Source organism: Misgurnus anguillicaudatus, chromosome 22, assembly GCF_027580225.2.
Source record: "Misgurnus anguillicaudatus chromosome 22, ASM2758022v2, whole genome shotgun sequence".
Lineage (NCBI taxonomy): Eukaryota > Metazoa > Chordata > Actinopteri > Cypriniformes > Cobitidae > Misgurnus > Misgurnus anguillicaudatus.
The window spans coordinates 4,828,772-4,846,887 of NC_073358.2; the positions used below are offsets into that span (position 1 = coordinate 4,828,772).

Below are 18,116 nucleotides of genomic sequence, written 5' to 3' on the forward strand. Positions count from 1 at the left end.
TTTAACAAAGATAAATAAATGCTGAACTTTATTTATTTTTTATTTAGTGTGTTTGCTAATGCTAACAAATACAACCTCACAATTTGACAATTTTCATGTATCCTAAAAATGTACAGATACATAAAGAGGCATCTGTTAGAAGTAAAGCTTATATTAATAATATCATGGCTTTAACATCATCTTCCCACTTTGCTATTATATATGCAATTATGAAAAGGGAGTTTATTATTATAAGGCCAATTGAAATGACAAGTGACTTAATATTAATAGCTTACCCCCCTGTATCATTTATAGCAAAAAAGTGATTAGGTTAAATGAAAATGTATGACATCTAATACAGTGGTACTAAGCCATACATTCTTAATTAAACCCATCCAGATCTGTTCAGAGCGCTGGGACCTCATATTTCTTTTCCCTCATGGGGGACACATTTTTTTTGTATCTTTAAATATAGAGTATGTGGACCCAGAATAATGGCCTTTGCAAGCAGTATTTGTTAAAGGCAAACTAATCTATATTGAATAACAGTAAATCAACACCTAATCGAAATCTAATAGCCCTGTAATGCTTTTTCAGCCCATGTGAATGGCAAGCACTACAAAAGTGCCCAAAAGCTGCTTTTTTCAGTAATCAATGACCTGTTCTCTGGTGGCTTGTGTGATTGTGACGCCAAAATAGCAACACATTTGTCATCTATTGACGTAGAGCATTAAAAGATCAAATCAAAACAACAAACTTGCATTTATCTGCTATTTAAAATTCTATTTCTTATTGTGACTTTTAACTAGAAAGACACCAAGCGATTCTTTGTAAGTGGGTCTCCAGTCATGCAACTCGGTTAATCTGCTTTTAATGGATTTGAGGGATATTGTGTTTGTAACACAGCTGTTATGCAGTGATACACACAAGTGCAGATTAATGTTCTTCTGCCGTGTAATCTTTACCACCACTTTGTCCGAGCTATTATCCTAATGCAGCATTTTAATCACTGCACGCGCTGTGAAAACCGACCCGTTACGCTTCGGTCGTGTTTGCGAGGCCGTAAATGTCACTCAACAAAAGCCAGTGTCATCTTTGCTTGTGTGAGATTCCCAGGCAACACTGTATGACTTACGAGGTGGGGTATGGCCGCATGGAAAGGTAAGACTTTAAAGCATCTGAAACCTGTCTGCAAATATTTGCAAAGGTGAGTCATGATATGTTGATAACCGGTTAGCACTGTGTCTTAAAGGCAGGGTATCTGATTTGATCCAGAAACATTTTTAGTTATCCTCACATCCTGATAGCAATCACTATGTTAAGTTGTTTAAATGTATTATTATAAATAGATGTCATCTGTGAAAAGCGTAGAACCAAAACATTTTCAACAAATCATTGAACTCCGACTGAACGCAATAATTGGACGCATGCAATTTTTGCACCTTATCTGTGAACGCATTTTGCATATGCCACTGCACAACCTGTTTACGCAGTAACCATACGTCATCGGTGCGTTCATGTGCGCTCACCTCCCGTCTGTAAACAGAGGGAGAATGGCAAACTTTCCTGCTGAATTGACAACCTGCACAGGAGCCACAAAATGATTTTTTTTTAAACAACAACGCCAAAAACCATCTGGATCAGCAAAGAGCAAAAACCTAAAATAACATTGGTAACTTTACTGCTTTACCACGAGATGCAAACAGCTGCAGGAGGCAAAGGGTCTGAAAGGGCGTTACACTGTTTATTTTGGTAAGGTATGCAATATGTTTGTATTTAAATGGATTCAAATATTCTACTTTGATGAAACATTGTGTTGCTTATGAAGTTTGTGTTCCTTTTACGGATTAGCGTAACGATATAGTTACTACGGCCACAGTACAGAAAACGTGCTTTAACTAATTCTGATTTAAATCAGTTGTTTATGTTGGTTATTTTGGTAATGTTTACTTTGTCATGCAAAATTTTCTCACTGGTGAATGAGACATGGGATGTGGACTGTGGACGTCTGATCTGTGCGTGTTCATGTGTTTTCGAGGAGGCGTGGCTTTGGATTTGGCGATTTGAATGGAGGGTAGGATCGTGATTTCAGTGCTAGTAGGCTACCGTTAGCATTTTTCAAAATCAGATACCCTGCCTTTAAGATGAAATGTGTATAAATCTAGCGTATAAACCTCTTTCATTGTTTAAAGAAAACAATGGTCTTATGTGGGAAACGTGCCAGATGTTTAGCAGGAATTACTAAAATGCTTCCTAAAGAGTGCCGCAGGAATTACATATTTTTGTAGGCCAACCCGGAAGTTAGAAATACTAAACTAGAAATTCTTAGAAATGCATGAAGATTAAATTGTTGGACCAAAGGTGCAAGTGTCATAAACTTTTGTTAATGCAATAATCTAAAATAAACAGGCTTTTTGTGAGGGAACCAGTGTCCCGCTAACTTCCGGTTTAGCCCACAAAATTTTGTTTTTCATGCTAATGACTTTATTATTTACTTAGCACAAAAATGAATCTGTATAATAGTTTTCCAACAAATAAATAGGATAAAAACCATTTTTTTCTGCCCATTGGAACATAAGCAGAAATTTGATGTACCTTATATACATGTAGCTGTGGACAAAAATATTAGCCCCCTTGGTAAACATAAGCAAAGAAAGCTGGGAGAATAAATCGAATTCCTTTTATTTAAAAAAATTAAGAAAATCCAATGTTTCATTGATGAAAAATATTTGAAAGTAGTGGGGAGAAATCACATTATAAAAAATGTTTTTCTCAAACACATGTTGGCCACAATTACTGGCAGGTCTTTATTTAATGCAGGGGTGTCCAAAGTCTGTCCTGTGTCTTGCAGAGTTTAGCTAAAACTTCCCTTAACACACCTGCCTCAAAGTATCTAGTCTGCCTAGTAAGACCTTGATTAGCTGGATCAGGTGTGTTTGATTAGGGTTGGAATAAAACTGCAGAGACACCGGCCCTCCAGGAGCAGGAGTGGACACCCCTGATTTAATGTATTAGAAAAAAATATTTTTTTTGTGTAAATTCCCCTCACACTTTTAATTGTTTTACTTCAACATCTTATTTTTGGGATTTTGTTTAATTAAAGCTCTAAATGAGAAACATTGTGGATTTATTTTCAAAGCCTTCTTTGCTTATATTTACCAATATTTTTGTCTACAACTGTACTTCATGGTTTCCCCATGCTGCCTTGCATGCAAATTTATTCACACTGCAAGTCTAGCATGGAAACCATGGACCAATTTTTTGCCTCAAATAGGGAACCAATCACAGAACAGAGAGGGGGCAGCAAGACGATGACGACATCTTACGACACATCGAAGCAGTTTTCTTATCCAACGTGGGAGCAGATGCGAAGTTACTTTACAATGCAACTTTAGACAGTGTTCAAAGTAGTTTTGAACGCAAGTTTATTTAAAAAAAGAGCAACTTTTGGCATTAAACAATTTCATATCCAAGAAGGATGTTTGACATGATAGCCACGGAGTTTCATAGGACCAACCTGCTAGGCATTGTCGTCGACGAAGTCCATTTAACTTATAAATGTTAAGTGGTTTTTATTAATATAATATTGTCATTATGCCTGTATTGTGGTTGTCACAGTACCAACAATTGTGTTGCTTTTCAATATCAATATACAGCTACCGGTTTAGTTGCATAGATTTCAGCTGTGTGCACACATACCAATAAAAGTTGTTAACGCTTAAATTTATGTCGCTCTACATACGTCATCTGGTATAATTGAAACGATTGCCTATGAGCTACGAACAGACAAATTTGATAGACATTCGTAGGGCCCAATAAACGGCTCTGGGCATTCGTAAACCTCAAATACGAGAAAATGAGCATGTGGTTCCCAGACCACGTGTCATTCTCTATGAGACTGTTCCGGTGTTAGCCAGGCTATACGTCATATTTACTTTAGCTGGATAAAAATATACAGCTGGATAAAGAAATCCTGCTGGATAAATTCACCCTAAAATTAAAAATGATCACCTCTATGAGCCTCTCGCCCCAAGATTTACAATTATTATGAGCTTCACAAAGCTAAAATGTATGGCATGGCTGCCTTTCACTAACTAGTTGTACGGTGGAGGCAAACTGCATTGCACGGTCACTGTCATGGAAATTTGTAGCCATTTTACACCCGAAGAAACACATCCCAGAATGCTAAAATTGATGGGAACAAAATGCTGGGAAAAGCATGAGATCAAACATCATGATCTTTCCAAGCATAAGAGCCTGTTGAACCTCTCTGCTTTGTAGCAAAGAGCTGGAGGTAAATTTCAACCTCCTTCAATGGTCCTTCAACTAGTGTCCTTTCATTTTGATGAATGGTACAATATCCCACTACACTCCATTCAGGGTCTGTATGGCAGCGATCCAAAAAGGCCCGATGCTGTTTCAAAGGCAAATGGCTGTTCTGAGTGTAATTAGGTATCATTATTTACACAGCGAATGGGCCTGACTTGCCCAACTATGATCTAAGCACACCCTTGCCCATCCTAACCGGATTGTTTGTGTTAACTTCCAAGTCTCTCCAACTGTGCACAGGTATCATGTTTGCACGGTCAGTTAATTAAAACTAAAAAAACATCTACACACGCTTTAGTTTCTTATTAAAATAAGATCACAGTATAATCAACACCCACATTCTTCAAAAGCCCTTTCAAGTGCTTTATTTACTTGCACTAATTGATTTGCATTGCTTTCTCTTGTGTCCTGTTCTTCCGTCGCCACCAATACATGCCTCACATTACTGTTTAAAAAACCTAACACGTTCTGCATAGCCTGAGAAAGACTGAAATACTTGTGGATTAGATTATCTAATGCATGGCTAGTGGTATTAAGAATCTGAGATGATAAACGATAAGTTGTCGGTTTAAAGACCACAGATGCAAAATAGTTATTTCCAAAGGCAATCCAACAAAAGTTATAACTTTAAAACATATGGTACAAAGATTTTAGCAAATTTGGAAATATATAGGAAAGAAGCACATCCAGTGACTGGGTACCTGAGTGTTTTGCGAACCATATCTTCATCTGTTATTCCATAATACGTCAGGGTCTCGCTCCAGACAGGGTTGAGTGTGTTGCGTAGGGTCTTGGTGCGGAGCTTATTGGCCTGAAAAATAAGATTTCCTTTTAGATTAGTGGCTGTGTGACCGATTTTACCGAATGCTAGACATGCATCAGTTATTTGATTTGCACAGTTTTATAATGGTGATACATAACAAATATAAACAAAAAACCGACACACAGACAGATACAGTTTTATAGACAGAAAGATAGATGGTTGATAGGCACACGATAGAGTATCAGAAACAGACAGACAGTGTTACACACAGAAAGACAAACAGTTTGATCAATAGATGATTTTGACTCGCCGACAGGTTTTAAGAAATCGCAGACAAATGCCCGAAATCACAGGCAAATCGATGCTCGTGTACGCGAGTGACATTCACATAGTGTGAATTATCAAAGACATGATTTGAGAGAATCGCCGACGAGTCGCCACCTGTGAGATATCTGGACCTGTTGGCGATTCAAAATCATGTCGTGTAAAAATGTGTTTTGATTGAGAATAACATCGGCGATACAGCCAATGAGAGAGCAACATATGGGTGATTCTCACGAAACCATTGAAACACCACGGCACTATGATTTTAGCTTTAAAATGTGTAATATAGTAACATTAAAAAGCATCAGAATTAACACAATACTGTGTTCTACCTTGCACAATGTGTGATTTCAACATAAGAATTTATAATTGTAAATTTTATCTCATTTTCTGCTGAAATTCTCATTACCGCAATGTGTCCGGCTGTGTTTGAACATGCGTTATGTTGTAATTTAATCAAATTAACACAAAAATATTAAGAAAAAAAATAAATGGATGTTTTGCTAGACTACTTTAGATGACAGAAAAAATATTTACTGAATATTCATGTATAATAATAATGAAGAAAAATTAGGAAAATTATGTGTCCATGCCTGATGTTCTCATCCTCCGCAACACTTTTTGAGAACAGTTTAAGCACACATACAGAATTTTAATAAAGTTTGATTTTGAGTGACCAAGCACATGGAGCAGTTACTTCAAGATGGCTACCAGGTAAGATCATTTTTTTACAGTTAATTTGAAATATTGTCTTGTCAGAATGCTTACACGACATTCTGATTATCATTACCGCAACAGATGCTTATTAAATGTTAATTTAATTAATAGAAGCATAATACTTTGATTTTAAATGCATGTGCAGAATCTCCAAATTATGTTCTTTCAGGTTTGTCATGTCATTTTGAAAAATTAATTTTTTAAATTATGTTACAAAAAGTGTTAAATGATAAGTAAAAGTTTTTAAATGAATGTTCCCATTTACTCCAGACTTTGTTTTTCAATGTCTGGTGGGAAAAAAAGTAAATTTAAGCAATTTTTACATTTTCATGCTTGACATTTTTAAAACCAAGTTTTCGTGAGAATCACCCATATAGGGCAGCTGGAAGTTCGGGGAGGACTTTGCCATTTTCTCCTTTATAATCTTTAATTCTTTTTCCTCTTTCTGCTGCAAATGAGCGCACATGCAATTTGTATGGTAAGCTAAGCTTCTTGCGGGCTACCATTTTTAATAATAATCCCAGTTTCACGTGAGAATTTGGTCTTGCACGCATGACCTCGCGTTGTTTCCTTTGCGCCACTTCTCGCGTGCATTTGGTTGTGAGACGTAGTTTGCGGACCGGGACAAATTTGTCAGCAATTCTTACTATGGTAAAATCATGCCGTGAGAAACCAATCCATCATGCAGTCTGAACACAGCAGCGACTGAATGCTACCCCAGATAGTCACGCAGTGTGAAAAGATCTGTGACCCGACTAAATCATGCAGTCTGAACTCGGCATTACAGACATACAGACAGTTTTAAAGACAGAATACAGAAACTGTGCTATCTAAACTATCGGAATTTGAATATTAGACCCATATTAGGGGTGGCTCGGTTCACACACACGAATCTAGCCTAGCATGACATCTCATCACGCCCGCACCCAGTCTGTGAATCGAGTATAAACACTTCCCCAAATGGATGTTCGCGCTGTGGAGCCACACGAAAGTATACAAGGCTTCAGGTAACATACGGGCAGGAGGCTACATTGCGCATGCGTCGAGCCGTGCGACACACACACGCTCCAAACCGAGACAAGCGAACCGAACGGTTCGGATGTTTTTCATGCATTGTGCCACCCCTAACACATATAGACGCTTTCAGCAGCAACAACAAAATAAAGAAATGGCTTTTGTGGACTAAACGCATCTTCCAGCAAACTTCCACATAAAATCCACAACAACAGAGTCATTTAACAGTAGTTTACACTCACCGGCCACTTTATTAGGTACACCTGTCCAACTGCGCGTTAATGCAAATTTCTAATCAGCCAATCACATGGCAGCAACTCAATGCATTTAGGCATGTAGACATGGTCAAGACGATCTGCTGAAGTTCAAACCGAGCGTCAGAATAAGGAAAAAAGGTGATTTCAGTGATTTTGAACATGGCATGGTTGTTGGTGCCAAACGGGCTGGTCTGAGTATTTCAGAAACTGCTGATCTACTCGGATTTTCACGCACAACCATCTCTAGGGTTCACAGAGAATGGTCAGAAAAAGAGAAAATATCCAGTGAGCGGCAGTTCTGTGGGCGCAAATGCCTTGTTGATGCCAGAGGTCAGATGCAAGAGCATCTCTGAATGCACAACACGTCGAAACCTGAGGCGGATGGGCTACAGCAGCAGAAGACCACACCGGTTGCCACTCCTGACAGCTAAGAACAGGAAACTGAGGCTACAGTTCGCACAGGCTCACCAAAATTGGACATTAGAAGATTGGAAAAACGTTGCCTGGTCTGATGAGTCTTGATTTCTGCTGCGACATTCAGATGGTAGAGTCAGAATTTGGGGTCAACAACATGAAAGCATGGATCCATCCTGCCTTGTATCAATGGTTCAGGCTGGTGGTGGTGGTTTAATGGTGTGGGGGATATTTTCTTGGCACACTTTGGGCCCATTAGTACCAATTGAGCATCGTGTATTGTTTCTGACCATGTTCATCCCTTTATGACCACAGTGTACCCATCCTCTGATAGATACTTCCAGCAGTATAACGCGCCATGTCATAAAGCGCAAATCATCTCAGACTGGTCCTTGAACATGACAATGGGTTTACTGTACTCAAATGGCCTACACAGTCACCAGATCTCAACCCAATGGAGCATTTTTGGGATGTGGTGAAATGGGAACTTCGTGACCTGGATGTGTAGCCGACAAATCTGCAGCAACTGCGTGATGTTATCATGTCAATACGGAACAAAATCTCTGAGGAATGTTTCCAGTACCTTGTTGAATCAATGCCATGAAGGATTAAGGCAGTTCTGAAGGCAAAAGGGGGTCCAACCCGGTACTAGTAAGGTGTACCTAGTAAAGTGGCCGGTGAGTGTATTTCTGATAACAAGAGAAATACACCTTCATTCATATATCATTTCTAACGCTTGTCAACTATTACACTGATCTACTATTACTGGGTAAAATTAATGTATACAATGTTAGCTACAGGTCCTTGAATTCTTGCCTGGCTGCCAAATCTCTGCACAGTTGTGATACATGCTCCTCATCTTCCCACGTGTCCTGTTCATGGTTGAATAATAGTTCCAAAATTAAAATCCAACCAACGTTTTTGACGTCATCTGACCGTGAATCACACGTCTTTTCTGCACGGTCAGTGCGCACGTCTAAAAATGTCCTCTTCTGGACGTTAATACATAAAACCCGTACATAAAATTTTGAATACACGCAACCTCAGACAAATATAGACACATACAAATGTATACAAGCGTATATAAATGCATTTTTATGTTGTGCATTTGTGCCGTCCAGTCGCGACTAACTTTGGACGGGGAGATGACGTTGATTTCGGACCAATTACAACATTTGTGCCGTCCTGCGGGGACCCCTATTGGCCGGGGAGACGACGTTGCCGTCCGACCTATGTTTGATGGGAAGGTTTGATCGTAGCCTCCGCTCACGTCCGTACCATAATGCCAAGCCTTGTGTGCACAATTTTCTGTCATATGTTTTTCTAATAAATAAGGTGTCTCAGAAATACCAAGTGTGACAGACAGATGATAGAAACAGTGTTACAGACAGAGAGATAGACAGCTCGACGTTTAGAAGACAGAGTTTGAAAGACAGATATATTTCTCTTTTGTGTGACATGGCAAGGGTCATTAATTCTTTCCCCGCCATTGATGAGTTATCTCATCCATTAGGACAGTGCTTCTCAAATAGTGGGGCGGGACCCCCAGGGGGGGCTCGAAGCGACACCAGGGGGGGCGCGCGAGACCCTGGGGAAAAATACTTTTTCAGGAAGTGATTTTTTGCACTGTCACTTAAAGACATTACACCCCAATCACGCTGATAAGCCACTTGAGTTTTTATTATTATTTATTGATTATATTTAATTTAATATTTCAATATCAAATGATCAAAAAATACTATACTTTAAATAAGGATTGATTTTTTTCAGGCAAATTGATGCATTTTAAGTCTTTTCTTTTTCTGTAGACTAAAAAACAATGTTAATAAAGTTATTCTTTGCTGTAAGTTGATCGATATTTCTTTTTTTTGTGTTTTCTTTAATGTTAATAAGGATACAATTTTTTGCAGATGTGTCATTTTATAGATAAATTATACTATTTACAGTCGCGGCGGAGAGTTGGGGGGGCGCGAAATGTTTACTTCTTCCTAGGGGGGGCATGACAGAAAATAATTGAGAAGCACTGCATTAAGAGAAAACATTTCCCTTCCAAAGACGCTTTCCTGACAAGTTTTTATGGTAATCTGTAATTCCAGTTTTATCCACTAGATGGCTTACCGAATTTATTAAAAAACTGAAGCAAAAACTAATTTAATTAATTTTAAACTCAGTGTATCTTTCTGAATCTGATCTCTAACAAAATTCCTTAAGAAAAATGCAATTATTTCAGCTTTTTGCTCAAAATTTGGTATTTTTGAAGAAACCTACCTATATTTATGAGGTTATAAAAAGAGAACAAATGAACATAGGAGAATACGTTTTCCCCCAGTTTTGTTTGTTTGAAAGCAGAGGGTCTGTTCTTTCATTTGATATATTTGTATGTTTATATATTTATAGAAGAACATTTTCTGGAAGGCATTTTGTGAAGTTTTTGTGAAAAGTTTGCAGGCTTTAAAAAAAAGGCTGGCAGAGAATGAGTTAATATCCACCTTACTCATATATACAGTACAATCCCAACAGTCTTGATACGCTTTTGTGTTTCATTTGATTGCTTTGCACTGTATAGTCAATTAACCCAAAACACATATGGCGATTAAAGCTGGTGCAATTAACACTGAGATCTTCATTACACCCAGCACATCTGTGAGGAGTTTCCTAATTCCTAATAACTGCGATATCCTTCCCCATTCAATTACCCAGTCACCCTGTGAAGGACAATGACTGTCAGTTGCTAAGTGGATTGCTGGCAAGATGAGCAAGGAGGAGCGGTCAGAAACAGAGGAATTATAATAGGGGGCGTGATAATTGGTGTTCTTACCGGTTGTGAATGACAAGAAAAAAAAACACTGCCCCCTAAAAACTTAATATCATTATTCTTAACTATTGACATGAGGTTTAGCTTCATAGTTTGTGCTATATTTTAGCATTGCTAGAATGCGGTATAAACCAATCAAGATTCATTCTATAAGTGAGCAAAATAATAAATAACCTTGCAACCTACAAATAAGTCTCTTTCAATGTGACAAACATAATGTAATACAGGGTGTAAAAGCAAACACATACCTTACTGGCTCCAGGCAGCAGGTGCAGCTTAACATAGGGATCTGACAGCCCGTTGTGATCCATTGGTTTGAGTCCCTGAAAGAGAGAAAGAATAATGAAAAATAATGAAAAAGTGACTCATGAACAACAAGCACCTTTAGACATCCCATAAAGTCAACGACACAAAGCAGCTTGTCAGTCTGATAGATTCCAAAGGCTTTAGCTTCCAGTTCCTGTCAAACTCTTGCATTTCTAACAAGACGTATTGTTTCACATCCAGCCAAATAAGCTAATTAGACACACTGGAGGTTTCTACCATTCCCAGACAGGAAAAACAATCTTCTGAAAGCTCTTTTGTTTTTATTAAGATGAATTTTAGTATGAGAAAAATCCCGCTTTGTTTCGGACAGACACAGAAGGCTCAATCAGTCTGTGTGGACATCGTAAAAATATCAGAGACGAGAAACTATGTTACTGGAAATACAGCTGCTGCCTTTTTACGACTTCATTTTCGAGTTGCAGTTTCTTGGTGATGTGTGGGAGTATTAAAATAGATTACTGTATAGCATACAGTGTTCGGCAGTAACTAGTTAAAGTAATTATATTACTTTCCCTGTTAACTATTAGTGTAACTAATTACTAGGGGTGTGAAGAGACACTTCCATGAGACGAGACGAGACACAAAATTGGGTTCACGAGATTTTTGCATTTTTAAAAAAATCCTCATTGATAAAATAAATGAATGGGAAACTGAAATCACATATTTTTTATTATTATTTTTTATTATTATTGGTTTATTTGCACAAATACAAAAAAGTGTACAATCAAAAAACAATAAAAAAAAATATATTTTTTAACTAATTTAGGACTGTCCCTAACAATTATTTTGCTAATTGATAATGAAGTAATTAGATTTATTGTCATAAAATAGACCCAAGTGAGCAATAACCTTTAAAATTACATAATAATGACGATGCAATAATAATTGGTTCAAATAAAGTATCAAAACAAATAAACACATTACAGTAATATGTAGCCGTTGTAATAAAAAACAGCATTATATATTATAACAAATGTCTGCAGGGACGCTAACCTGCTTCTATTACTTTCACTTTAGATGCTTACTTTTAGCCAAACAACGTTTAAATACATTTAAATCTTTAATATTTATCCAATTCTTTACAATTGAAATCATACAGCCACTGTTATGCTTGAGCAAAAACATGCAAAGATAAAATCATGTAAACTCCAAATGAGGGTTTAATCTGTCAAAACGCTTTATATCTGACACTGATCAACAGACAATCACAACGTGTCTTAGACGAACATTATTGGAAACCCAAACAAAAAAAAGCACACGGAGCAAATGACAGAATATAATGCATGCACATTGCACTGGAAAAGGTTTAGCCAGAAACTTAACTTTATGCTGATATTAGGACAGTGGCCGTTTCTCAAACAGAAAGCGGCATCCTCCGGAGGTCGCATATGCAGTCTGCATACGTCATCAAGCCTGGTTTATTTCAGTTAACTGAGCATTACATTACAACAATTTATGATTAACTGAATATAATAGTAAACGTTATAATTGTACAGTATTCTGTAATAAGACAGTCTTTATGATGTATGCAGTCTACAAATGCGACCTCCAAAGGATGCAGCCTTTTGTTTGAGAAACTGCCAGCATTTTACCTCCATGAGAATTCTCATGAAATAATTAATTTTGCGATACATATTTAATCTCGTCACACTGCTACTAATTACTAATAAAATGTTTGTAATAGTATTACAGATATCATCTCAAAAAAGGCTAGTTACTAATTACTCATCCAATCCTTATCTATTTTCATAATCGTCGTGAGTGTACACACAAGACATCACCAACGCAAGAAGGTAGCTCTTTTTCATTCTGCTATCATGTTTAGTTGGCTCCACCTGCTTGCAGATTTTACGAGGTTTTAAAAAAAAATGTTTAAGCCAATTGTACTTCATTTATCTGTAAGTTTCATATATTCACAGACTGCAAAAATGATGCAATAACCATTTTTGGGGGGATGCAATGGAAAGTAATGTAACTACAGTAGTAGTGTAACTAATTACTGTTGGCTGGGAGTATTGAGTAATTTAATTATGTATTACTTTTGAAAGGAGTAGCTAGTAATGAGTAGGGGAGAACTGGGGTGAAAGTAACAAAGCGATTTTCTACATTTGCTTTTCAAACTATGACAGTATTTTTAGCACGCAACCCTCGACAAAGTTGACAAAAGATCGTGTTATTTCGTCATCATTTTGCGCGTGCAGGTCCAGAAAGCTGTTTCGACCATGGTAAGTAAATTCCTAAAGCAGTCATTTGTTTATTACTGGCAACATTTGTGCAAAGTTAACCTTTTGACCGTCACCCCACACTATTGAGTTAAATCTTCACTCTTGGAGCTTTCAAACAATATACATTTTGTCATGATTAGATAAGAATTCATATGCGAACATTGAAGTAAATGTAGGCGTCCTGCTGTTTGGACAGTGACATTTAGCAGATAATAAATGTTTTGAGGCACACTCTCTTCATAAATGATTCAATTACTCTCCCTACATAATTTATTTTATAAAACACTGTTGAAATGTCTATTCTGGAGGCTTAGACCTTTCCAACAATATATAGTTTGTAGTGATAGATTAAAATTTACATCAACAATATTAATGCAAACGTAGGTGTCCCGTATTCGGGACGGCGACGCTTAACAGTTTAAATAAACATTAAATATTAACTGTCTGTTAAGTCGTTGTCTTTACAGAATAAAACTAAAATTATAACCTCTGCAAAGCATTCTGGGAACTAAAATCTGAAGGAATTTTTTTTTAACAAACTGTTGCCAGTAAAATATAAATTTAAATCTACAGTAAGTTAATGGCAACCAGCTGCATAATTAATCTTTTTTACAGTGTATGCACTCAACTTGTACATCTGCATGTATATGCGGGTTAGTACAAATCCATTTATTTACCTGAAACTAAAGCATGTGAATCTCTGAATAACAATAGCAGGTACTTTTACATTACCCTTTAAGAAGTAGTCCACTTTAAAGATGGGGCCCATTGACTCACCATTGCATTTTTTTTACTATGAAAAGTCAATGGACCCCATCTTTAAAGTGGATTTCTTCTTTTAAGCCCGGAATACACTGCACGATTTTTGTCCTCTTATATGATCATTACCTTATCACACTGTGCAACATGTATCGTTTAAACTTGGGTACGAGAGGCACTTAGACTGTACGATGATGACACGGAAGCTTCGGCGGCTGCGTCACACGTTGCGCAACGTCACCAGCATGCGCTCGTGGTAAACAAATACCGGCGCGTAGGTCGTAGCAGCAAACACACTGTGCGGTGATCATGCCGAATTTCTGACACTGCCAGAAAACTATCGTAGGCTATCTTTGGACGCAAGACCGGGAAAACGGCCATCTTTGAACCTCTCTCACTGTACGACATAGGACCACCGATGGAGAGCCACGATCATAGAAATCGCGACGATAGTTTCACGATGGCAATCTTTCGTCTGGGACGGCCAATTATCGTGCAGTGTATCCCTGCCTCAAAATAGTGCAAATTGAGGTGGTTTCTACGGTGGCCCTGAAGTGCAAACCACAACAACAAACCACCAAACAACAACAACAAATCAAAAAACACCACAACAAACCAAAAAAACACCACAACAAACCAAAAAACAACAACAAACAAAAAAAACACCACAGCAAATTAAAAACCACTACAGCAAATTAAAAAACACTACAGCAAATTAAAAAAACAAATACAAAATAAAAAACACAACAGCAAGTTAAAAAAACACTACAGCAGATTGGAAACACAACTACAAGTTAAAAAACACTACAACAAATTAAAAACACAACTACAAATTAAAAAACACTACAAAAAATAACAAAACCATAACAAAATAAAAAACACAACAGCAAGTTAAAAAAACACTACAACAAATTAAAAAACACTACAACAAAATAAAAACATTAAATAAAAACACAAGAATTTGTAGATGTGTTTTTTATTTTGTAGTTGTTTTTTATTTTGTTGTAGTGTTTTTTAATTTGTTTGTAGTGTTTTTTTAACTTGCTGTAGTGTTTTTTATTTTGTTATGGTTTTTTATTTTGTTGTAGTGTTTTTTAATTTGTTGTAGTGTTTTTTTAACTTGCTGTGGTGTTTTTTAATTTGTAGTTGTGTTTTTAATTTGTTGTAGTGTTTTTTTCATTTGTAGTTGTGTTTTTTAATTTGCTGTTGTGTGTTTTTAATTTTTTTTTTTTTTTAATTTGTTGTTGTTGTTTAGTAATTTGTTGTTGTGGTTTGCACTTCAGGGCCACCGTAGGTTTCTCAGGAAATTCGGAAAAGGAATAATTGCAAAACTGCAATAGTTTCACATTTACAGGTCACTTGATGTGTGTGATGACATCATTATTCTTTAAAGATGCAAAATAGCCTACTATAACCTCCCAGAAACACCATCCTTGGTCGTTTCCAAGTATAAGGGCCTTTCCTTGCCATTAATGCTTGAATAACACGCCTGCGTGTCCTACGAGTAAAAATAATAGGTTTGTTCAGTGCCACAACACAGCGTAGATCGACAGGCCCATGACATCAAAGTACCGCAAGAGTGATTAGAGAGCAAACTGTTCAGTATGATTTCTCAAATCACTCTCACTGTACTTTGATCTCATCTGCCTGTCTGTCTGCGCAGGCTGGCTTTGAATGGCTGCGAAGCGTAAACCTACCCAAAGTCACCATGATTTTGAAAAAATTTCATTTTAGCTTCATAATATTGGGTAATGGAAACCCTGTCATTTCGCAATAATTTCTTATCGACATTTAGAAAATAGCGCAAACGTGTTTTGCAAATCTTTAACGGAAACCTAATGTTTTTGCAAACACAGCTGATTTACAAATGAAAAAACTATTTGTTGACGATGGCGGGGAAAGAGTTAAATGACTTTGTACTGTCTACAGTAGTTGAATTAAACATCACAAAGGGAAAAATTACTGATCAGCATATTGTGCTGTTATGTGAAATATCCCTGCTTCAGTGATGCATTCATTCTGCAGCTGAGATTACTGTAACGTTCATCGTTCAGGCCTTTAGGCTCCTGTGTGCAGTCATGTGCGAGATGAGTAGATCTCAGAAGGTCACAGAAAAGGCCGGTGATCCTCAACCTAACACACGAGGGCTGTCAGAAGCACGATCGTAATGAGTTATTTTCTGCTTCTCTAACCTATTATGTTTGAACCTGTTAAAGCTTCACACCTTTCTCTCCTCTTTTGTTTAGCTCGTGGGTGCACGCAGAACGATCACGAAAGCATAAATAATCATCAGTGTTGTGTTTAACACAACAAAAGAGACTGTGAAGTAAAACAAATGGACATGAGGGGGAGTGAGAAAACTCTCTTCTGCATGAGCAAAGGACAATGTCAGGTGGGTGACATATTGGATTTACATACAAAGAAGCTTAATCGCTTCGTAGTTCAGCAAACCATGTAGATGACTGAGAAAGACGAAAAGTGTTATAGGCTAAACTTACAAAGGATGTTGAAGGGATGCTTCGCCCACAAATGTAATAATTACAATAACTATGTAAAATACTACTATAAAACGGATGAAAACTAAATGTTTTTCGAGTTTTTTACATTTCCTTTGGTTTGTAAGTGTGTATTAGTACATGTCAGTGATGCGCGAGTTGAACCAAAATGAGCGGGTGTCTGCGGTCACCAGCTGTTACGAGTCATCCAAAAATATTTTTAATGATATTCGCGTCGCGGTCGGTCGTGTTGTTTGAAATAAAGATGCCAGCTGGTTTCCGGCTGACGTCAGAGGTATTCAGGCCAATCACAATGTACAGATAGCTGGCCAATAAGGTACACAGAGCTTTTCAGATTGATGAGTTTTGTACAAAATCTATGCGTTTGAGGAAAGCAGGATATGCTACAAAAATGTACGGTATGTGGAAAATAATGTGTTTATTTAACCATATAACACGCGAACACATTGTATACCAAATACATAAGGGTGTCACGATTTCGATTTTAAATCGATCGAAATTAAGTCACAACCTCGAATTTCGAATAAAAAAATGGGATCGTCGATGCTGCCACGCCCCCATGTCACATTCGGTCGGCTTGCTAAGCGGGGGAAAATAAACCTCTCAGAGGTGCCTTTAAAACCATCAACCCAGCGGAACGCGATTTATAATACGAGGGACGTATTGCTACAACTCCTTGAAATGCATATCATAAACAGGATTACCACCTAGTGACCTGACTTTGGACAAAGCGCGGCTTTCTGCGCGTGCGCGAGAGAGCCGCCAAGATGCAGCGGGTTATATTTTAAACAAAAGGGATAGTTTGCCTCAGCTCGCATGAAACACATAAAACTAAACAAATACTTTAGTTTATGTTTATACTTCGGATAGATGTGAGAGCGAGTGCACGTGAAACAGAAAGAAGCGCAGCTGCTTATGACACGCCGGTTTAATTTCAGATGCTAGGAGTCCAAGACGCGCGCATTAAGTCCATGTGTGTGCAAGAAGAATCCTCTCTCTACAGCCCTCTCGCGTAAAGTGAAGTCCACAAACCCCCATGCGAGGTAAAGCATGCAGTGTGCATGTTAATGTGAAAATATAATAATAATAATAATAAATAATAATGGTCATCGAATCGAGGATTTGGAAAATCGTGACACCCCTACAAATACACAAAATAACGTAGTTTTTTAGAAATTAAATAGGTGCAATTTAAGTATCCACCTGAAAAAATTTTGAAAACCCCTGGCATCTAGTCAACTATTATTGAATAATAAATCCCAACAGAGTGATCAGGTGTTGTATGATGAGTAAATCATTTACAACAAATATTTCTGAAATAATTTATAAGCTCTTTTTAATGGGTTCAAACCGTGCATGTCAAAAGTGACAGCGGAGGGATATCCGAATCAAGCTTTCCAAAGAGCCGTTTAATAACAAAAGTTAAAATATTTCATGCTTTGTCACTTTTATTCAGCGCACCCAAATCCGACCTTGTTCATGTCTGTACCCCCTAACCGAAACATGGAGATTTTCACAGTAAATGTGCACAGTGGTCTCATCACAGCTACAAAGGGGTTTTCAAATATCCAAAGATTTGCTTTTCTCTGTGCGGTTGTGTTTGGGAGCATGCATGTGTGTGTGCGTGCTTCAACTACAGATGGTTGTTCTCTCTGAGGTCCACTTCACCAAAGACCA

General features: G+C 37.5%; 1 protein-coding gene across 6 annotated transcripts in view; it reads right to left on the minus strand.

The window, feature by feature from the left end:
- Positions 1–18,116, minus strand: part of doc2b (double C2-like domains, beta) — a 338,855-nt gene that overhangs the window by 30,377 nt on the left and 290,362 nt on the right. For all 6 annotated transcript variants that reach the window (XM_055200513.2, XM_073860667.1, XM_055200509.2 and 3 more), the window contains 2 exons: positions 10,861–10,935; positions 5,010–5,119 (listed from right to left, as the gene is read on the minus strand). In XM_055200513.2, the coding sequence (XP_055056488.2) occupies positions 5,010–5,119; positions 10,861–10,935 (185 nt within the window). The remainder of the gene's footprint in view (positions 1–5,009; positions 5,120–10,860; positions 10,936–18,116) is intronic.